General features: G+C 37.9%; 1 protein-coding gene across 3 annotated transcripts in view; it reads left to right on the forward strand.

The window, feature by feature from the left end:
* The window catches only part of USP24 (ubiquitin specific peptidase 24), a 149,186-nt gene that overhangs the window by 36,567 nt on the left and 88,669 nt on the right, over positions 1 to 23,950 (forward strand). Inside the window, exons 2-9 of one of the 3 annotated variants that reach the window (XM_082414906.1) lie at positions 6,566 to 6,728; positions 8,066 to 8,133; positions 11,897 to 12,040; positions 12,723 to 12,845; positions 17,706 to 17,777; positions 18,564 to 18,599; positions 18,936 to 19,001; positions 23,491 to 23,556. In XM_082414906.1, the coding sequence (XP_082271032.1) occupies positions 6,566 to 6,728; positions 8,066 to 8,133; positions 11,897 to 12,040; positions 12,723 to 12,845; positions 17,706 to 17,777; positions 18,564 to 18,599; positions 18,936 to 19,001; positions 23,491 to 23,556 (738 nt within the window). Of the gene's footprint in view, positions 1 to 6,562; positions 6,729 to 8,065; positions 8,134 to 11,896; positions 12,041 to 12,722; positions 12,846 to 17,705; positions 17,778 to 18,563; positions 18,600 to 18,935; positions 19,002 to 23,490; positions 23,557 to 23,950 lie in introns of all 3 variants that reach the window. The other 2 variants (XM_082414905.1, XM_082414907.1) reach the window with 2 other exon arrangements.

Below are 23,950 nucleotides of genomic sequence, written 5' to 3' on the forward strand. Positions count from 1 at the left end.
AAAGAAAGAAAAATAATAATAATAAATTTAAAAAATAATAAAGTAAAAAAATAATAAAATAAAAGAAATAATAAAATAAATAAATTTTTTAAAAAAAGAAGAGAGCAACCAAACCAATAAACAAATCTACCAGTCATAAGAAGGACTAAAAACTAAACTAAGATAAACATAAAAATCAGAAACAAATCAGTCGCAGACAACAAACCCCAAGTCTACAGTTGCTTCCAGAGTCCACCGCCTCCATTTTGGGAACATTTGTTCAGGTATTCAGCTATTCCACAGATGCAGGGTTCATCAAGTTGATTGCGGGGATTTAATCCACTGCTCCTGAGGCTACACAGAAAAATGTCCCTTTCTCTTCTTTGTTCGCACAGCTCCTGGGGTTCAGCTTTGGTTTTGGCCCCGTCTCTGCGTGTAAGTCGCCCTCAGGTGTCTGTTCGCCGCCCAGACAGGAGGGGGTTAAAGCAGTGGATGATTATGGCTCTCTTGCTCTCTCAGGCCGGGGAGAGCGAAGGGTATGGTAGTCATAATTGGAATGCAGGGCAAGCCTGCGGCGGCGGCAGAGGCATGACATTGCAACAGCGTGAGGCACGCCGTGCGTTCTCCCAGGGAAGTTGTCCGTGGATCTCAGGACCCTGACCGTGGCGTGCTGCACAGGCTCCCCGGGGCGGTGGGTGTGGATAGTGACCTGTGCTTGCACACAGGCTTCTTGGTCACAGCAGCAGCAGTGTTAGCGTTTCATGCTTGTCTCTGTTGTCTGAGCTGATAGCCGTGGCTTGTGCCGTCTCTGGAGCTCGCTTAGGCGGTACTCTGCCTTCTGTGGGCACACAGGGAGGGAATCCCCTCTCCTCGCGCACCCCAAAACAGTGGTCTCTTGCCTCTTCGGCAGCTCCAGACCTTTTCCTGGACTCCCTCCCAGCTAGCCGTGGTGCACTAGCCCCCTTCAGGCTGTGTTCACACCGCCAACCCCAGTCCTCTCCCTGGGATCTGACCTCCGAAGCCTGAGCCTTAGCTCCCAGCCCCCGCCCATCCTGGCAGGTGAGCAGACAAGCCTCTCGGGCTGGTGAGTGCTGGTTGGCACCGCTCCTCTGTGCGGGAACCTCTCCGCTTTGCCCTCTGGACCCCTTTTGCTGTGCTGTCCTCCGTGGCTCCGAAGCTTCCTCCCTCCGCCGCCCGCAGTCTCCGCCCACGAAGGGCCTTCCAAGTGTATGGAAACCTTTCCTCCTTCACAGCTCCCTCCCACTGGTGCAGGTCCCATCCCTATTATTTTGCCTCTGTTTTTTCTTTTTTCTTTTGCCCTACCCAGGTACTTGGGGAGTTTCTTGCCTTTTGGGAAGTCTGAGGTCTTCTGCCAGCATTCAGTAGGTGTTCTGTAGGAGATGTTCCACATGTAGATGTATTTTTCATGTATTTGTGGGCAGGAAGGTGGTCTCCATGTCTTACTCCTCTGCCATCTTGAAGGTTCCCCTGTCACCTTTCACTTTTATATTATGAAGATACGCCTTCTTTCCTTCAACCTCATGAAGCAACCTGTTGACAGCTTCAAACTTCTTCTGCAGCTTCCTCATCTTTCTCAGCCTTCACAGAATTGAAGAGAGTTTAGGGCTTTGCTCTAGGTTAGACTTTGGCTTAAGGGAATGTTGTGGCTGGTTTGATCTTCCACCCAGACCACTAAAACTTTCTCCATATAGCAATAAGCCTGTTTTGCTTTCTTATCATTTGTTTGTTCTGTGGAGTAGCACTTTTAATTTCTTTCAAGAACTTTTCCTTTGCATTCACAACTCAGCTAACGGTTTGGTGCAAGACACCTACCTAGCTTTTGGCTTGTCTCGGCTTTCATCATGCCTTCCTCACTAAGCTTAATCATTTCTAGCTTTTGATTTAAAGTGAGAGACGTGCTACTTACTCTTCCTTTCACTTGAACATGTGGAGGCCATTGTAGGGCTATTAATTGGCTTAATTTTAATACTGTTGTGTCGCAGGGAGTCGGGAAGCCTGAGGAAGGGAGAGAGACCGGAAACAGCCAGTTGGTGGAGTGGTCAGAACACATACATTTATTGATTAAGTTTGCTATGTTATACAGACACAATTCTTGGTGCCCCAAAACAATTAAAATAGTAACATCTAAGATCACTTATCACAGAGCACCATAACAAATGTAATAATAATGAGACAGTTTGAAATATTGTGAGAATTACCAAAATGCAACGCATAGACATGAAGTGAGCAAATGCTGTTGGAAAAAGTGTTGATAGACTTGCTGGATGCAGGGTTGCCACAAACCTTCAATTTGTAAAAAATGTCACATCTGCGAAGCATAGCAAAGCAGAGCACTGTAAAACAAGGTATGCCTGTATTCTGCTTGTTACTAATATAGCCACTCCACCACCTTTACGTGTGCGTGATATATCTTTTTCCACCCTTTTATTTCAACCTCTTTATGTCTTTTAATCTAAAGGGTATCTTTTGTAGACAGTTGGATCACTTTTTAAAAATTCATTCTGCAAATCTCTGTCTTTTGGTTAGAGCATTTAGTCCATTTTCATTTCATATATTGCTGATAGTTATAATTTAATATAATTATTTGATAAAACAAGATTTACATCTGCCATCTTGCTATTTGTCTTCTATGTGTTGTGCCTTTTAATCCTCTAATCCTCCATTACTCCTCTGTTTTGTATTAAGTATATTTTCCAGTGTACAATCTTAATTCCCTTGTTTTTTCTTTCACTGTGTAATTTTTAAAGTTATTTTATTAGTGGTTGCCCTGTAGATTACAATTAACATCCTGATCTATAGCATTGTAATTCGAATTAATACCAACTTAATTTCAATAGTGTACAAAACATTCTTCCAATATAACTCTGTTCTCCACCACCCCCCCGCCTTTTGTGCTATTATTATCATATGGGTCACATCTGTATTCATTATAAGCCCATTTACATGGTTTTGTAATTATTGCTTTGTGCATCTGTCTTTTAAATCAGATAGGAAAAGAAATACTGCATTAATCCTGTCTTTAATAATGGAATGATGAGAGGCCATGGAGGTGATGAGAATGAGGTTAATTCCACATTTGTGAATTTTTAAGAAAAAATATCTGTTAAAATAAAAAAAAGCTTTTACTGGAAAAATATTTATTAAAATGTCAGTGTGATTAATTTATAAGTGGTGAAATTAATGGTGGGTTTTATTTTTTGCTATTCATATTTTCTACAATGAACATGTATTACTTATTTGGTAATTTAAGACAAAAACAAAGGTATTTAGAAACCAAATTATGGTACCAAGTGGAATGGGATTCTTAAGTAGAACATATTAAGTATAATTTAACTTTTTTTTTTTTTTACCACTATAGGTGAGTCCCTACCTCTCTAATTCGTTAGGTTCTTCAAAAATCTATGTTTTTATATATTTATTTTACTAAATTATTTTAATTTTGAAATAATTCCAGGTTTACAAAAACGTTGCAAGAATAGCGCAAAACTATTTTTGCAACTTTTCTGTAAATCTCAAATTATTTATATAACCTTTATTTGAAATTTTTATATAAACTTTATTCAGGTTCTTCAGATGTTAACATTTTATCACATTCTCTTTTTTTTTTTTTTTAAAGTATTTGTTTATTTATTTATTTATTTATGGCTGTGTTGGGTCTTCGTTTCTGTGCAAGGGCTTTCTCTAGTTGCGGCGAGCGGGGGCCACTCTTCATCGCGGTGCGCGGGCCTCTCACTATTGTGGCCTCTCTTGTTGCGGAGCACAGGCTCCAGACGCGCAGGCTCAGCAATTGTGGCTCACGGGCCTAGTTGCTCCGCGGCATGTGGGATCTTCCCAGACCAGGGCTCGAACCCGTGTCCCCTGCATTGGCAGGCAGATTCTCAACCACTGCGCCACCAGGGAAGCCCCACATTCTCTTTATTATTCTTTTTTTCTCTAAATATGAATATCCATGTATGTAAAAGTATGTGTGTGTTTTGTTGTTGTTTTCTCTGAAATGTTTGAGAATAAATTAAAGACATGATATCCCTTTACACTTAAATACTTCAGTGTGTATTTCTTACAAATGAGGATATTCTCTTATGTAACCTCAGTATATTATCAAAATCGGGAAATTAACATTGATCCAGTACTAAAGTCCTTTGAAGCCAAGAAGTAAAATTAAACACATCAAAATTCCTGGTTCAAGATCTAATCCAGGATCCCATGCTGCATTTAGTTGTTATGTCTGTCCAGTCTTCCTCAATCTTTCATGACTTTGACATTTTTGAAGGATACAGGCTAGTTATTTTTTAGGTTGTTCCTCATTTTGGGTTTCCTCATGACTAGAGACGGGCTGCATTTTTGGCAGGACTGTCACAGAAATGATGTTGTGCCCTTTACAGTGCGTCCATTCAGGAGGCACATGATGTTTGTGTCATTACTGATGATGTTAAAGGTCTCCCCCCACCCCCACCCAAGGAAGCTCTTAGCTTTAGGCAGGTTTTGTTTGTCGGCTTCTAAACAATAGCGATTTATTTCTCGTGGTTCTTGAGGCTGGAAGTCCAAGATCAGGGTACCAGCATGGTTGCATTCTAGCGAGGGTCCTCCTCTGGGTCACAGGCTGCCGTCTTCTTGTTGTGCAGAGAGCAGAGAGGGGATGCAGGCTCTCCTGTGACTCTCACAAGGGCAATGATCCCATTCGGAGGCTCTTGGTTTTCATAGTTGCTAAGTACATTTGATGATTTCATACATGATTTGATCTATTAACTTCCTGTAGAAATTAATGGTAGATATTTCATAGTAATGACATATTCCCGTCATCCAACTGAATTCTATTTTTATATGCCTTAATTCTACTTTGATCCTAGGTTCATAAATTTAAGCATTGAACAAGTGTACAATTTTGAGACTATCTTAAAATCTTTACATTTTGATTCTCCTCAGTTCCTTTAAGTAAAGTGGTTTATTTACAGAACTTATTAATTAAAAATATTTCTGAAAGTATTGTGTTTAAAAACTGAATTATCCCCGAACATTATGATTCTAAATTTACTTCATCCACCACCCCTTGCTCTTCACCCCCAATTATATCGTCTTCTACTCCATTTTTAATTTTTATTACCTTCCTGTTTTTTGTCTTGTTTTCATCCCAATTTAGCCATGAACCTGAAAAAAAATGTGTTGCATTCCTTTAGATATCATTCATGTGGGGTTGAAAATTGTTTTTCAGTGTGTTTTTAAATCATTTCTGCTTTATATTTATGGTCTTTTCCTTCATTGAGGCTAAAGGTGAATTTTTTTAATGGAACGGTTTTATTTTGTAATGATCAAATTATAGAGTAGATTGTGAAAATGGTTAGGTTTTCAAAGGAGCCAGGTGTTAGGCCATTTGGGAGGAGGGGTTCCGTTTGATTTACTACAGATTATTATAGCAAGAACTGATGGAAAGTTTGGCAGTTACCCCACTGATAGTTGAAACTTTGCATGAATTATTTTTCTATTTAAAAATATGTTTTAAATACCTACTTTGTGTTAGGCACTAGGTTTTAGAGATACAGAAGTGGTCAGAAACAGTCCTTGTCCTCATGGCTCACTTGGTCTAGTGGGGGCAAACAGAATAAATCACAAATAAATGTAAAATTATATCTGTGAGTTGTGTTATGAAGGAGAAGTTCAGGATGGTAGGGGTATAAAATAATTAAAGGAATTTGACAGTGTTTAGAAGTTCTGGAAAGGTTTTTCTCTGAAAGAGTTTAGAACGTTTAAGAGTTAAGTAGGTTAAAGAGGGCAGAAGGATGAGTTCAGGGGTAGCGGCATCCCTGTGGAGATGGACAGAAGTAGATGGATTTGAGAGAAATATAGGAGGTCTGATCACTTAGTCTTAGGGGTGGAGATGGGAGAATAGGGTTTTAAGAATGTGTCCTGATTTCTGGCTGTGCTGCCAAATGAATGTGGTGCCATTCACTGAGCAGAGAGAAGAGAGTCTAGCACTGAGGTTTGAGAAACTCCAGTGTTTGATGGCTAGGAAGGGGAGGATGTACCAGAAGAGGAGACAGAAGGAACTACAGACCCCAGAGGAGAACAGGGAAGCATGTTATCCTGGGAGGTAAGGGGAGGGAATCTAGCGTACCAAGAAGAGGAAGCAGGCAGAGGGTCAGATATTCCTGAAAAGTAAGATAAGGACTGAAACATGTCCACTGGATTGAATGATGCAGCATTCAGTGTGGTGACCTTAACAATTGCCACTTTGGGAGAGCGTGAGAAAAGGGGCTGTAGGTGGAGGTAGATTTGATATTTATAACAAGAGATTAAGTGAGTTCATTTTTGAAGAATGAGATGAGCTCACCTTCTGAGAGAGTTGGGATGCCACATTGATAAAAGCTGAGGATATTTCAGATAGTCTTGGTGAAAGATGTGATTACGAGAAAGAAATGTGGAATCCACAATCTTGGAATTAATGGGCTACCAGTGATTAAGGATCTGCTTTGTGTTAAATTGAAAATTTTTTAAGTAGTCACTAATTATTTGTGTGTGTGTGTGTGTGTGTGTTTTTTTTTTTTAAACCATAATCCCTCTTTGTCAGAAGAATGATGAAAACGGAAACTGCTCAGGGGAAGGAATTGAATTCCCTACAACAAATTTATATGAACTGGAAAGCCGCGTTTTGACAGATCACTGGTCCATACCTTACAAGCGGGAAGAGTCACTAGGCAAATGCCTTTTGGCGTCTACCTACCTAGCAAGACTTGGTAAGTTCATACCTCAGGACACAGGAGGAGTTTTCACTTTTTGGTTTTTTTTTTTTGATAGGAGGCCTGACTTTAATCTTAGCTCCTGTCATTGGTCATCTGTATTATCTTAGATCGTTTACTCTCTTAGTCTTTGTTTATCCCCTGTGGAATAAAAGCGTTGAATTAAATCAGCTATTTTCTTCTAGCTCCAATAGAGTGTAAGAGTCTTTAAAATATAATTGAAAAGGCTTAGGGAAATTGAAATTAACTTTTCCACAGAAACTTGGAGCACTTTAGATTAAGGCTTAATGCAGTGGCTTTTTTTTTTTTTAAAGAAAAGAAAGTAATGTTTATTTAATATTTTATGCTTATTAAGTTCTTGGCACTGTCTTAAGTGCTTTACAGATATTAAACGAATAGAGTAATAAAATATCACTAGGTTGGAGAATAAGTATCAACATAAGGAAGCATCTATATTATAAATATATTAAAGAGAGAATAATAATTTATTTTTCATATTGAATTCATTTGTAAAATAAGATGAATTGGGCCAGTGTTTTGCAAATGTTTTTTTCTCATTAAAAGTGCATAGTTTACCATTGTGATTAAATACAAGGCACATCAAAAGGAAATATTTTGACTAGCTTCCATGGTGTGTTTATGATTGACTTCTCAGCAGCAGCATTTATTGATTGCCTGAGAGGATGCAGGTATTATGCTAAGTGGTAGGACTGAAAAAAGAAAATGTGCTCGACAGTCTCTCCACTGATAAGCAAAATCTGTCATTGAGTTTTTCTTTTAAGTGTATTCCGAAGGATAATTTTACAGTGGATTCATTCATTCATTTAGGAAGTATTTATCATTTACTCTATGCCAGGCACAATTCTGTGCATTTTATTGCACAGAGTTCAGTTTGTTTTGGGGAAGAGAGTGATTTTGGCATTTATTGAGAATATTTGTGTTTTTAAAAGAGATGTTTAGGAAAACAATAATGGCTAAAAAGTAGCTGCTGGTGGTGTTCTATTAGCTATTTAGTCAGATCATTGAAAGTTACTCTGATATGGAAACATAAGTTCAACCATTTCAGTTCTAATTAGTATTTACTTATTATACTATTAATAAATATATATTAATAATTAATAAATATAAATGGATATATTATGCTATTAATAAATAATACTGTGACTTTCTCATCCTATTCCTTTATCAGAATGTATGTCTTCTGCTTTTAATAATTCCTTAAGAATCAAGGTTTCTATAATAAGTTCCATATGTATGAACTTGGAATGATATATATGATTTCTGCAACTACCTAAAATCTAAATAAGGCATATTGTTTCATTTATTTTACAAAGGTCTTTCTGAGTCTGATGAGAATTGTAAAAGATTTATGGATAGGTGTATGCCTGAAGCATTTAAAAAGGTAAGAAAAATGTGCTGTGCTGGTTGTTTTTTCTTTTTTGGTGGGGGTGAAGGTGAACAGGCTTTTTGCTTTAGTTTTAGTTTTTTAATATGTGAGCCCAGTTTATGAATCCTGTACAACTGAGGAATGCTCAAAAATGAAAAAAGTAGCCCTGAATATGGGGCTCAGAAATGATTTATTTCTTCTATATTTAATTGTTTGCATGTCTTTGGTCGAATATAGCTTTTACTTCCTTCTGTTTAACTGCTAAAGAATAGGTTAAGACTTACACTAGGAAATTAGACATCTTACTAAACTAAGGATTGTGGCACTTAGAAAGATAATATTTATTTATCAAAATATAGGCCATTTTGTACTTAGCATTCTACTGAGACAGAAGCAGACATTTAAACTATAGAAAGTTTAACTGGATTGAGTATTGTATCTGGCAAAATGGCATGTGGATGGCAGCATCTCTGTTGGAGCTAGACTGATATGCTTGCCCCCATTCTGGTCACATCTCTTATAAAGCAATTTTTCTTAACAGTGAGAATAGAAGATCACAGGACTTGTGTTTCTGAAAGCAGTCTAACTCAGCATGGTTCCCTTTTCAGGACCTGAGTCCTGAATCCCCCAAGAGCAGGGACGATGTCACAGGCCCTGTTGTTTTCCCCAGCATATAGCCAGTGCCTAGTGCAGAGAAAGAGCTCAGTAAATCTTTGTTGAATGAATAAATGAGTCTCCTGCTGTCTCATGCTTCTGGGTTTTGACATCCATTTTTTGCCTCATATGCAAGTAAGTTACTACAACTACAGATGGATGAAGTTTGTATTTATTATAAAACCCAGTAAAATAAACTTCATTTGCAAACTATTATTCCCATCTGTGTCTTGACAGAGACAATCTCCCTTGATTCAAGGCTGAAGACAGAACAAAATTAATTTTAGGAACAAAAATAGCTTCATCTTTGAAAAAAGGGAGAAATCTTTTAAAATTGTCATTTGGGCAGGGATTATAGAGAATCAAGATTTTTCTTCATTTTGGATGAATTCATCTACCATTTTGTAGTTTTAACTTTTAAGAATTTTGTTAAGAATTATAGTAGCTTTTTAAAAAAATTCCAGCACTTTTATAATGTAACATATTGTGACACCTATCATAATGTATGCATAAATTTGCAGAGAAAGAAAATTCAAGTTTATTCAGAGTCATGGAAAAGAGTTTATTTGTGTAAGGAAGGGATCTTTAGGTTGATGATCTTCAGATTCAGAGAGCCCTGGGTCAAGTCAGTCCAGCAGCAAGTTGCATATTTGGAGTATAATACTCTAACTCTGTACAGAGATGCTTCAGAGGACTGTTTTATTTTATGCCCTCAGCTGTTTGTAATAGTATAATAAATGGTCAAGTGGTTGTTGGGGGTTTTTTCCTATAAAACTGTGAGCACAAAGGTACCTTGCATTATGTTCAATGTCATTCAATTCTTACAGTTTAGAGCTATTAAAAAGATTTCTCTAAACTAGAAGGGCTACAGAATTCTGTGTGCCTTTAGACTTGTGTTTCCTGGTATGATGACTCTCTCCCTACCTTCTCTGGGCTTTTCTCACAAGCTGCCCTTTTTTTTTTTTTTTTTTTTAAAAAAAAGAAGTAAGAGTACAAATAAAAAGCAATTGTGTGAATAAGGTGCACAAAAGGAGCTTTATTGTAATTTCTACTTTCTTCACCTTTCACCTTCAGGCCAGCCTGGATTTTTTTTTTTTTTTTGGCTGTGTTGGGTCTTTGTTGCTGCACGTGGGTTTTCTCTAGTTGCAGCGAGCAAGGGCTACTCTTCATTGCGGTGTGCAGGCTTCTTATTACAGTGGCTTCTCCTGTTGTGGAGCACGGGCTCTAGGTGCGTGGGCTTCAGTAGTTGTGGCATCCGGGCTCAGTAGTTGTGGCTTGTGGGCTCTAGAGCTCAGGCTCAGTAGTTGTGGCACACGGGCTTAGTTGCTCCACAGCATGTGGGATCGTACCACACCAGGGCTTGAACCCGTGTCCCCTGCGTTGGCAGGCAGATTCCTAACCACTGCACCGCCAGGGAAGTCCCCTGGATTCTTTACTAGTATATTCAGGCAGGGAAAAACATCCAGGTCTGGCCATAGTGCACAGTTATGTTTAAACTTTGTATGCCTCTTCCTCGCACGGTGCTGCCTGTCTTGCCCCACCTCATCTGGAAGTTAGGTAGAGCTCCATTTTCAAAGTAAAAACTGAACATATGAGATGACAACAGAGGGAGTGGTGCTTAGTCCACATAAATTTTATTGTTGTCACATGAAGCTTCTTAAATCTTAATCTCTGCTTTATTATCTAATTTTTAAGTATAGGAAGAATATATAGGCAGGCAAAAGAATTCTTGCAAAAAATAGTAGCAAAAAATAGTAACTAATTGCCTTATATAGAATCAGTCTTATGATTATTGTTCATTTGAGCAAATAGTGCAGCTAATTGCTATAGAGAAAGTCTGGAACTGAGGTTTTCCTCTGCAGCTAAAGAAGTTTGGGCTCTTTCAGGGTCTTAACCCTCTTGTTAAGGGGTTCTCAGTGTGGCTAAGGTGAAATTTTTATAGCACAGTATTTTCCCTCTGAAGGGAAATCTTACAAAAACATGAAACCACTGTACCAATTTGCCATTATTTTATTAAGTGGAATCCTTTCATTTTCCCATTCCCTGTTTTGGCAGTTGTTCCTGAATTAGGCTTCCCCAAGGACTTAGAAGATCAAAGATTGGGGAAATCCAAAGATGATGATTTTAGATTCTTCTGTGTGCCTTTTCCTTCCTTTTTAACAAACCTAAGCTGCTATCTGAGTATAAGATGCACCATTTTTTATATTTAAGAAAAATAGCTGCAAAGTAAACAATGTTACAGTGCTATTTTAGATTTGCTTAAACTTTTTTTAAAAATTGAATATTTCTTTTATACATACCAGAAAGGAAAATACAAGCAAAATAAATTGACAAGTATTTCTAAAATTTTTTTCACATTCAGAGCCCTGCTGCCATCTGGTCAACAGGTGGGAAGATGCAGCTCTGTTTCTGAGATATAAATAATATGAAAAGAATGTGTATGTTCAAATCATGAGATTTCTTAGATTCCAGGAATGTTGATTAATAACGACAGCCAAAATATATTAATAATAAAACCTCGCTAATACTTTACATTCGTTAAACCTTTTGATACTTGTAACGTCTCTGTGAAGTGGGTAGGAATTATCCCTCTTTTGAGATGAGAGAACTGAGTCTCTGGGAACTCGGGTAAATTTGTTCAAGACCACACAGCTAGAAAATAGTAGTACCGGAACTGATCTCAGGTTCTTTCTTGTTGTTCACCACTTGACCTCCCCTAGTAATAATGAAAAGTAGAAAACAAACATTTTCTTTTAAACAAACTGTTTTATTTATTTATTTATTTATTTGGGCACCCTGCGTGGCTTGTGGGATTTTAGTTCCCAGACCAGGGATTGAACCCCGGCCCTCGACAGTGAGGGAATCCTAACCACTGAACCACCAGGGAATTCCCCAAACTGTCTTAATATAAGGGAATTAAAGTTCAAAAAAACAAAACTAAGTGTTGCCTGTGAAATAAGTGAATAAGTAGGACTACAGCTATGGGTCTTTTAAAGCAAGTCATCTGCATAAAAATAAGTATTATGGTAGTAATCTCTTCATTAGTCAGGACTGAACTGATAACTGTAGATGTCTTTTCTTTCTTTTCAAGTAAGACTCTAAAGTGCCCTTTATGTTTTTATAGCTGCTGACATCAAGTGCTGTTCACAAGTGGGGTACTGAAATTCATGAAGGGATCTACAACATGTTGATGCTATTAATAGAACTGGCTGCAGAGAGAATAAAACAAGATCCAATTCCCACTGGCCTGCTGGCTGTGCTTACAATGGTATAGTATGTCTAAAATGAAGTACTTTGTGTTTTGCTTTTGTTTAAAATAACTACTACCTTCTGACTTGTAATTAATAATGAGTGATCATGATATTATCATTAAAGATATTAACTTGACTGTTCTTGCTTTTTATTTTAAAAGCAGGGCAACCGTTCTGTGTTTTCAGTTTTAAAGAAATACCTTTCCAATTTTAAGCTTTCTCAGCTTTTAGAATGATTAAATAGCTTCCCTTTATGTCTCCCTGATTATTCGAATCACAAATACTGTCACATAGGGTGTTGATGTAGTTTGGTTTCTGGGCTTTTCCCCCGACTAGTAGCAGTAGCTGCACGAAGAAGGGGCGCTCGTGTTTTCCCTGCTAACTTCTGTCTTCACTGCCTTGTTGCCCATCCCTACTTGCGGCAGCCCTAGGACATCTGGAGCATTGGCATCACCGTGCCTGGATCAGACCTCCCGTCCTGCTACCCCCTTCTCTTCCCCCACAGCAAGCATTGAACAGAACAGGAGAGCACCACTTTGTTCCTCAGCACTGGCTAAGGAATATGTTTTGTTGGGATACTTGAAAGATTCCATTAATGAGGGGAGTCCAAGGCTATATTTTTATCTTCTTTTCTAATGCTAATATGTGTTGCTATAGAAGTAGATAATAATAATGCTCCTCTGTTCTCTTTGAATCTAGGCTTTCAATCCTGATAATGAATACCATTTTAAAAACAGAATGAAAGTGTCTCAAAGGAATTGGGCAGAAGTGTTTGGAGAGGGAAATATGTTTGCTATTTCACCTGTATCTACTTTCCAAAAGGTAAACATAGTTTTGTTTCATCCTTTGATAGATAAATGTATTGAAAAAGATTTTCTCTGCTACAGAAATGACAATTTACATGGAAGGATTAAAACAACCTGTGAAAAATGACAAATACTCCATGTGGTTCATAAAATTGCTTAACATTTTTTTCAGCTATTGCATATTTTTCCATAGCTGTTAATTAACATCATGAAGAACTTTAGAGATTTGAAATAATGTTTGGTGAAATGAGAAATGACTGCATGACATGAAAAGTGCCCTATTTATTGAATTACCAGAACCCCAGTTTAATGAGTGTCCCAGTTTTTTAGAGATGTTTGAGAAGCTAGAGCATTTGAAATCATTTGAAACGACTAATTATTCCCAGAAAATAAAATCTAGTAGTTAATCTCATGTATAATTTTCTTTTAAACTCGGTAAGCTTTAAAGCTTTTGTTTTTTTCTAAGCACAGACCAACATCCTCATTTTATATTTAAAGGCATACGAAGTGCCAATAACATTATACCCACAAGGAGTACATAACTCAGACAATTTGTTGATCAAACACTGTTTGGTTTTTGAGAGACATTTGAAAGAAGTCAATGTAGTAGATAGAAAACTTGTCCATTGATTTATCTAGAAGGCAGGGGTTCAGTTCAGCAATCATTTATTGAACATTTGCTGTGTGTCTGGCATTATTCTAGGTTTTGGAGATATAAATAAATAGTTCCTGCCCTTAGTATAAAGCGTAATAAGACATGGCTTCTAACTTACAGCATAGTGGAGGAAATAGGAAAAAAAAAAAAATCACAGTATAACAAACAATAGGTGCAATTATAATAATAAGTACTATGTATGGAATAAGGGGAAGGAGTTGCCACCTTGGAAGGTCAGGCAATACTCTAGAGAGGAAATGAGAGCTGAGTGGAAAGTACTGTGAGTATATCCTGTGGAATTTAGTCCCCACAACAGCTCTGTGAGTTACGTACTATTTTTACCCCCATTTTGTAAATGAGAAACTGAGGCACACAGAGGTTAAGTACTTGCCCAAGTTCACAAACCTGTTTATAGAGGAGACCTATGCAATCTAGTGCCATAGTCTGCATTCTTTATATACAGTCTTGCCTCCCAAAATACTAAAATCTTATCTTCAGTTATGTTGTGAAGATTAAATGACAAATGTATATAAAAACACTGAACACAGTGGTTCACTTTAGTAAGTACTCAGAAAATGTTCTTTTTCTCCTCCCCTCAATTTACATATACAACAATGGAGACCCAGAAATGTTGTCTCTTAATTTCTTCTCATTACCACAAAAGGAATTATCTCTCCTGCAAAGGCCCTAGATCCCCTCTTCTTTCCTCTTGCCTTCTCGAGCATTTTATGCCTTAGCCTTTCTATTCTTTCTTTGGTACCCTCAATTTTTTCCCCTTTATCAGATTATTCCCATTGTGTATAACAGAGTCTAGTATTTTCCCATCTTTAAAAATTCTGCCTTGGATACCACTTCCATCTCTAGCTTCAGCATTATTCTCTATCCCCCTTCACAACCAACCAGATGGAAGATTCCATATCCTTCCCTCTCAGTTACTCTTTTAGTGGTTAGTCTAAAATTTTAACTTATTAATTAAACAAAACCTAAATTTCATCAGTCTCTTTACCCTCCTCTGAGGAGTACTTGAAAACCTTAGACTGTTTCGTGTACTCACTCCTCACCTGACTTATTATCCTTTTGTCTTTATTGTGCATTGTCTTAGTCCTCTCCTGTATTGTTTTATCCCCTCAAGTAGGTACAGTCATCATTACCTTATAAAGTGTTCTGACTCAGCCCTATTTATATGCTATCTCTTTGTGTACCATTCCTTCTGTATTTCAGACCTTCCATTGGGATGATTTTTCTTCTTCCTGGAGTGCATCCTGTACAGTGTCCTTTCGTAAGGGGTCCATTGGGAGCTGAGTCTTTGTTTTTGATGGCTTAAACTTGACTTTATTTCCTATTCCTTGAAGAACATTTTCACTGGGTTTTAAATCCTACATTGACATACATTTTTCTGTCAAAATTTCAAAGCTATCATTTCAATGTCTTCTGGCTTTTTTTTTTTTAATTTATCTTTGGCTGCTTTGATTCTTTGTTGCTGTGCGCGACTTTCTCTAGTTGCAGCGAGTGGGGGCTACTCTTTGTTGCGGTGCACCGGCTTCTCATTGCAGTGGCTTCTCTTGTTGCGCAGCACAGGCTGTAGGTGCGTGGGCTTCAGTAGTTGTGGCTCGCGGGCTCTAGAGCGCAGGCTCAGTAGTTGTGGCCCACGGGCTTAGTTGCTCCACAGCATGAGGGATCTTCCCAGACCAGGGCTTGAACCCATGTCCCCTGCCTTGGCAGGAGGATTCTTAACCACTGCGCCACCAGGGAAGCCCTGTCTTCTGGCTTTGAGTATTGTTATTGAAAGTTGATTGTTGGTCTGACTGTTGTTCCTTTGTAAGAAGTCTTTCTTTTCTTCATGGCTATTTTATTTCTTTTTGATAGTTGGCAATTTGACTCTCACTGCAGTTAACTGAGGTATTATTTTTGTTTATTTTGCTTCAGATCATTGAATTTTCGAATCTAAGGATTTATATCTTGTAGAAATTCTGGAAAATTCTCCACCATTACCTTTGTAAATATTGCCTCTTCCCCATTAGTCTCATTTCCTCTAGGACTTTGATTGGATACATGTTGGACCTTCTCATTCTCTTCTTTTTTTTTTTAATATTTATTTATTTATTTGGCTGCACTGGGTCTTAATTGCTGCACATGGGATCTTTGTTGCGGCATGCAGGATCTTTAGTTGCGGCATGCGAATTCTTAGTTGAGGCATATGGGACCTAGTTCCCTGACCAGGGATCGAACCTGGGCCCCCTGGGTTGGGAGTGTGGAGCCTTAGCCACTGGACCACCAGGGAAGTCCCTCTCATTCTGTTCTTATGTCCCTTATTCTCTTTCATATTCTCCATCTTTCTGTCTTCTTGTACTGCATTTCTGATAACATTTTTTCAGATCTGTGGTCCAGTTCACTAATTTTTTTTCTATCTGTATCCTATAGGCTATTTAACCTATTCATTAAGTCTTTAATTTCATTTATTATATTTCTCATTTCTATAAATTCTCATTGGTTCTTTTTTGACTCTGCTTATTTTTTATTATCTCATGTTCTTGACTCATATTTTCAATCTCCTCCTTGTTTAATGCTTAACTTATATGTTTAATGCTTAACTTAGAAGCATATGTCTGATATCTAAAAGCTGGTCTGATTCTGCCAGCTTTTACTCAGTTGTTTTGTGTATGTATGTATGTGTATAGAAAAACATTTTTATACGTATTTTTTTGTTTTCCTGTGAACTTACGTTTCTTGGAATTTAATCTAAGAAGATTTTTTGAGGCCTGAGTTGAAAGTTCTTTCCTCCAAAAAAGATTTACTTCTTCCAGATGCCTGGGGATACTACAATTTGGGAATAAATTCTCAGCTTAAGGTTTTTCAGACCATAAAGGCAGTGTGAATTGGAGCAGCAAAGCCATGTGAGGGCAATTTTGTGGTTATAAATTCCTGGAGAATTTTTTTCTTCTCACAATCCAGTACCACAGTCAAGGTAGGCAGGCTTCTTTGTTGTTTCCCTTCCACAGTTAAGTTTATTTCAGTTCATCTTACACTCAGGATGTAGCCCTTTGGGTTCTTGATTTATGTGACAAACTCTTCTTAGTCTCTGAGCCCTGTCTTGGCTACGGGTCCTGCCTCTCAGCCACTGTAAGGCTGTGAAAATGGAAGCTAGAGGTCTCCAGAGTTCCAAGATGCCTACAGCATGAAAGCTGGCCTCACAGTTTGCTTACCTCACAGGATTTCTGCTTTCTCTTTTTTTTAAACTTCTGAGCACTTTGTGTCAACTCAGCTATATATTTTTAAAGTTTCTTTTTTTTAATGTTTTTATCCAGTGGTGTTAGTTATTTTCGGCTGGAGAGATGCTTGGGGTAACTAGACTGAACTCTCCATTAACTCTTCAAGGCATTCCATTCTGCCTTCTTTTTCCACCACTCCACTGAAACAGCTGTCATTAAGACACCAACACCTTCGTGTTTCTAGATCCAGGGGAAATGTCTCTCGACCCCGTCAACAGGAATGGTCACAGTCAGTTTCTCCCTCCTTGAGACTTCCTTCCTACAGTCTCTTGCTTTCTGCCTGCCCCTCAGCCACCTTTCCTTTCTTGACTCCTTCACCTCTACCCAACTTTGATCCAGAGTACTGTCTCTAAGAAATACCTTCCATTCTCATGGGTTTAAATGCTATCTTTGTGCTGATGGCCCTCTGCTTTATTATATCTCTGTGGCCCAGACCTCTTCTCTGAGCACAACAGACTTGAAGAGCCAACTGTCTCCTCTTGGTTGCCACACAGACATCTCAAACCGTGCCTAAAACGGAACTTCATTATGTCTCCCCAGCCTTCATTCTTCTCCCTTTCAGTAAATGGCATCACCGTCTACCTGCATGCTCAAGCCAAAACGTAGGAATCAGCCACGATTCATCCCTTTTTCTTATTCCCCATATCCAAACTGTAAACAGGTCCTTTGATTTAATCTCACATAGATTTTAAGTTGACTTCTCTCTGTTTCCTCTGCCACCATCCTACTCCAAACACCATCATGTCCTACCTAGTTACTGCACTAGTCTTCTCCCTGGTATCTCTAGTTTTCACTCTCTCATTCATCCATTCCATTCCATTCTCCACATAACTGCAAAACATCCCCTTAAAACATAAAATGTATCATTTTCTTGCTTTAAACACCTCTGTTGCTTTCCTTTTAATCACAGTCTACAAATTTCTGCATCATCTGGCTTTTCCTGTCTCTACAGCTTCATCTGTGCCATTCTCGCCTGCACCCCGGCTCCCAGCTGGGAGAGTTGCCTCTCAGTTTTTCAAACAAGGTAGGCTTTTCTGTCTTCCCCCAACAGGACCTTTTCCATTTCAGCCTCTCTGCCTGGACTATTCTTTGAATGGCTAAATCTGTCTCATCCTTTTAGTTCCAGATTAAAGACCACCTCTTCAGAGAGGTTTTCTATGACCACCATTCTGAACAGAGTAGGCTCCTATTTTCATTTGAAGACCTTTTGTTTTTCCTTTTGTGGAATTTAGCACAATCTGAATTATGTGTTGGTTTACTTGTCTTTATTGATCCTGCTAGAATATGAGCTCTGTGAAAGCAGGTACCACATCTCTTCTTAGTCACTGTTCTGTATCCAGCCACTAGAACATTATTCAGCCCCTAGAACAGTGAATGCTTAAGAAAGGAAAGGAGGGAAGAAAAGGAGGAAAAAAGAAGAGCTTACTCTAGGACAGTAATTAATGGTACAGCTGGGACTAAAACTTTAATTTCTTGATTCCTGATTTGCTACTCTTTAATTTAATTCCTAAAATATAACTCTCTTAGAAAATTTAACTCAAGTTATCTTGTACCTCAGAGAGCTTAAACAGCTGATCTCAGCTACCCAAAACACATAAATGCTTCGTGTTGTAGCAATTCCATCAAAATACATACTTACTCCTGCAACTGTTTATGTCAAAGAATCACGTTAAGAAACATTTGGGAAAACTTTGAAATATTTTTTAAATTTTAATTTTTTTCCAACTTTTGACTTAGGATAAAAGAAATATGAGGGTTAGTAGGGAAGTTTTTGTATTGCTATCTCATTTTCTATTTTCTTTTCTCATAGGAGCCTCATGGATGGGTTGTGGATTTGGTAAATAAGGTATAAAGCTTTTATTAATATGATCATGTTTTCCATTTACTAATGAGATTTCCTAGAGTTTGGTGTTTAGGTAGATGACAGCTACAGAGAATAATCAGATAGGTTTTACAGTTTCTTCCTCTTTTTTATATGTGCTGTTTTTACAGATAAACCTCAGCTTTAGGGCTTAGCACATCTCCTCTGGTATATCACAGGAGCATTGGAATTATCTTTGTGATGACCCTTAAGACCAGGATTATAGAGCACATTAATAAAGCAGAATGTGAGCCTTAGTTGCTTGCTTAAACTATTAAGGTATAGCATTTTAAAATTAATGTATACCTTTTTTCTTCTCAGTTTGGAGAATTAGGTGGATTTGCAGCAATCCAGGCCAAGCTCCATTCAGAAGATATAGAACTTGGGGTAAGTTAAACCACTATATGTACAGTGTGGAAGTTCACTTTATCTGGGTTGCTGTGTAACCCAAGGGACATGGTCTAGACAAATTAAATGTTAAAGTTTAAGTTAATCTTTACAGGAGCAGCTTCCATGTTCTGATAACCACAGAAATGTTTACTGTTAATCAAAATAAGCAAATTTCAGTGTATGGTGTTTGGTTGTTTTTTTTTCACCACACCGATTTCTCTTTGTGATATTTTTCTCTTAACTACTAACTTGTGGTGGTTACATGAAATTATCTTGCTATTTAGGGACAGTTGCTGTATGTGGCAAGTATATGTGTACATAACAATTTTATGCCTCAGATAAGTCAGAAGTTATTTCATAGTACCAGAAACAAATAAAATATTTTATTTTAAGATTGTTTAGGGCTTCCCTGGTGGCACAGTGGTTGAGAATCTGCCTGCCAATGCAGGGGACACGGGTTCGAGCCCTGGTCTGGGAAGATCCCACGTGCCGCGGAGCAGCTGGGCCCGTGAGCCACAATTACTGAGCCTGCACGTCTGGAGCCTGTGCTCCGCAACAAGAGAGGCTGCGACAGTGAGAGGCCCGCGCACTGTGATGAAGAGTGGCCCCCGCTTGCCACAAGCAGAGAAAGCCCTCGCACAGAAACGAAGACCCAACACAGCCATAAATAAATAAGTAAACAAATACTTAAAAAAAATAAAGCGCAAGAAGAGAAAAAGCAAGTGGCCCAAGTGGTTAGTTATAAAAAAAAAAAAAAAAAGATTGTTTAGTCAGCTTTCTGGTGTTACAGAGATTCATAGATAACAAAGGCTATAACAGGAGCTTAGAATCATCCCTCAGGTGCAATACCATTATCTTTTCATGTCAACTTCATTTTCTCAAAAAATTTAACCTTGTGATAAGGGGAATAACTTAATCTTTAATTTTTCACGGACTGCTGACCTGTTTGTAACCGAGAGCACTTTGTTCTGTTCTCTAGTTAATGAATCATTCAATTATAAACTACTTATGTACTTGCCATGTAGAAGACACTGTGCTAGCTACTGTAAATTGATCAGAGCAGAAAATGATGTGGTAAAATAATATACCTAAGTGGTATAAATTGTGCTTACAGTAGCAGTTATTTCTGTGGGACCATGACCAATCACCTAACTCCCTTGGTCCATCTTTGCATGAGAGCAGTAACAACGGTCAATGAGAGAGACCGGTGCTGTGGTTGGTAATAGACTATTTCTTGCTACCCAGTGTTTATCCTTAAAGATCAGATGTCTGCCAGCTCATAAATACTTCTACTGACACTGATCAGAGGCCTCTTCTCCCTCCCTGACTGTTAACTAGGTTGTTAGGCTGTCATTTTGATCCCCATTAAATGGATCAAGTATATTAGAGACGACTCTTGACCTGGAAGATAATAGGTAGTGACTTAAAAAGCAAGACAAAACAAAACCTGTTCTGATATAGGGTTTTATCCAGCTTGCTTGTTTCTCAGGAACTGGCTATATTGGTCATTGGGCAGTATTAGAAATGGACTTCATTTTTTAAAAAGGTTAAATAAAACACTCACTAATTTCCTGCAGAGTTAATTTATTTAAACAAACAAACAGAGAAGCCCAAAGTTTCTCCCCTACTTGGATGAAAGTTGGCCAAGGATGGATACATAGGAATCTGGGCTTGCCCTCATTATTATCAAATGTCTTGAAGCTAAAGATACCTCCAAGATTTTTCCCTTAGGTCAGACCATTTTTCAGACAACTGTGTTGTTTGTTGCAGTTGATGTAAAATTAGATTGTTTAGGTTGTATTGAGAAGATGGTAGAAATTCAGGCATAGGAGAAGGAGATTGCAAAGATTGAGACTCTAATTTTGCAAACAGGTACAATTAAAATTTCACAGTAAGTAAGGGCTTCCCTGGTGGCGCAGTGGTTAAGAACCCACCTGCCAATTCAGGGGACACGGGTTCGAGCCCTGGTCTAGGAAGATCCCACATGCTGCAGAGCAACTAAGCCTGTGTGCCACAACTACTGAGCCCGCGAGCCACAACTACTGAAGCCTGTGCACCTAGAGCCCGTGCTCTGCCACAAGAGAAGCCACTGCAATGAGAAGCCCACATGCCGCAACGAAGAGTAGCCCCTGCTCGCCACAGCTAGAGAAAGCCCGCGTGCAGCAACGAAGACCCAAGGCAGCCAAAAATAAATCAATAAATTTTTTAAAAAATCACAATAAATGTCTGATTTCTGACCAGTTAAGAAGGTGACTATGTCCCAGAATAAATTTAGGCCGTGTTATAAGACTGAGTACAAGTGAATGTCATCATTTTACATTTATATTTACATATTTTTGGATTTGAAAAATACTGGGGAAAAAAAATGATTCACAATCTGTCAGTTTAAAATACCTGTACAAAGTAAGAAGTGAAGGTTTCCTGTCCTCCACCCCACCCCAACACATACATCTACCTCCTAGGTCATGGTTACCCATATAATGCATAGCCTTTCTGACTTTTTCCTAAGTTTATATAAAGTATATCTGCATGTTCTCTCTTTCTCTTTGAGACCAAATTGTAATCAAACTATACCTAGTAGCATATTTTTTTTTTAATTTATTTATTTATTTATTTATGGCTGTGTTGGGTCTTCGTTTCTGTGCGAGGGCCCTCTCTAGTTGTGGCAAGCGGGGGCCGCTCTTCATCGCGGTGCGCTGGCCTCTCACTATCGCGGCCTCTCTTGTTGCGGAGCACAGGCTCCAGACGCGCAGGCTCAGTAATTGTGGCTCACGGGCCCAGTTGCTCCGCGGCACGTGGGATCTTCCCAGACCAGGGCTCGAACCCGTGTCCCCTGCATTGGCAGGCAGATTCTTAACCACTGCGCCACCAGGGAAGCCCGCATATTTTCATATAACATTATATCATGGGCATCTTTCCAGGTTAGTGCTATCAGTGTTTTTGATGGCTCCAATGTATTCCTGCAACTGTTGTACTGTGATGCAGTCATTTATTAATGAGCATTGGATTATTTCTAAGTTTTTGCTATTACAGAGAGTGTTCCACGTAAATTTGTCCTTGTGTGCATTTGCTGCCATTTCTGAAGGATAGATTCCTAGAAAATGGGATTTCAAAGACTATATACATTTTAAAATTATAATTGATAGTGCTAAATCTTTCAAAAAGCAGTGACCAGTATATACTCCCACAAAGTCATTTCCTAGTACTGTCATTAGTGCTGAATATTGTCAGTCTTTAATTTTCCAATATGATGGACCAAAAAAATGGTATTTTATTATCTAATTTGCAATACTCTGATTTCCTGTGAATTTGAGCATTTTGTTATATGACTATTGGCTATTGGCATTTCTTCTGTAAATTTGATCTATTTACATAGGTCTTTGGGGTTGCTTGTCTTATTTATTTTTTTCTTTTTATATTAAGTATATCAACGGCGTGTCTATTTTGTGTATTTGTAAATTTCTTTCCCAGCCTTTTCCTTCTCTTTTCATTTCTGTTGATGGTGTCTTTTTGCCATACAGAGGCTTCAAAATTTTATACAGTCAATTTTTTCCTTAATGGCTTAAAATTTTTCTTATTTGCTTGGGGAGTATTTCCTTCCCCATCTCAAGGTTATAAAAATACTCATTTAATTTTATACTTCTACAGTTTCATTTTTTAAACTTAGTTCTTGAATTCATTTAGAATGTGTTTATATATGGTGTAAGATAGAAATCCAATTTTATTTTCTTCCAAATGGGTAACTAATTGTTGTTAAGATCCTTTAAAGAATATTCCATATTTTTCTTCACTACTTTGATTTGTTGGCTTTATCAAATGTCTGAGTCCTGTGTATACATGAATTGTTCTTGGACTTCTGTTCCTGTCATTCATTTGTTCGGTCACTCTGCCATTTTTATACCATTTCTCCAATGTTTTCATTATTGGTAGTGCCAGTTTTGCTCAACGTCTTTCTTTTCTCAAATTTTATTGATCATTCTCATATTTTTACTCTTCTGAATATAGCCAGCATGTCAGGTTCTCCTGCAGAAAGTTCCACCAAGACCATATGTGGAATTGTGTTCAGTTTGTTCATTTTTACAGTACTGGTCCTTTCCATTCAAGAACATGGTATCTCATTTATTTAGACTATTTATGTATTTTTGTAAAGTTTTATAATTTTCTTCATGGAAGTCTTAAGTGTTTTTTTGTTAAAGTCACATTTCACTCCTTCCCCAACTATTCTCTCCTTTTTCAAATAAAAATTTTTATTATTCTGCAGTGTGAACGTTAGAATCATCTCATCCAAGCCTTGAAAGAAGTTTTATTGGCATATTATGATTTAAATCACATTTCTACAGTAATTTAAATAATTCGACATCTTTATTATCAGTTCTTCCTATTCAAGAGTATAAAATGTTCTCTGACATATTAAAGGGGATTTGTTTAATGTTGAAAGGAAGAAACTCACTCACATTTATTTCTCACCTTCACTGTCTTTTTTCAGGCAGTATCAGCACTGGTGCAGCCCTTAGGGGTGTGTGCAGAGTACCTCAACTCCTCAGTGGTACAGGTAAGATAGGCCATTTTACACTTACTTCAGAGGTGATCTAAGACATACAAACAGTAAAATTATCTTTTTATCTGGTTGTTCAGAATTGTGCCTAATTTAGAGTAACTTCTTTTTTTTCGGATTAGCTATCTTTATAGTGAAAATATTATCAGAAGATAAATAAAAGTGATTACTAATTTAAGGTATAGGAGACCTAACATTTAAGGTTATTTACCTTTTCAATTTATCATTTTATCAAATATAATTACATATTATAGCATATATTTTTCTTTGTTTCCATCACTATAAAATAGGTGGCATATATCCCTACCCCCTTTACAGGATTATTTAAGGGTTCAGTGCCATTACGTATTAAACAGTGCTGAGTGGTGCTGGGCTCACCTGCTAGCCAAGT

The sequence above is a fragment of the Balaenoptera physalus genome, assembly GCF_965194825.1.
Source record: "Balaenoptera physalus genome assembly, chromosome: 1".
In the NCBI taxonomy this organism is placed as follows: domain Eukaryota; kingdom Metazoa; phylum Chordata; class Mammalia; order Artiodactyla; family Balaenopteridae; genus Balaenoptera; species Balaenoptera physalus.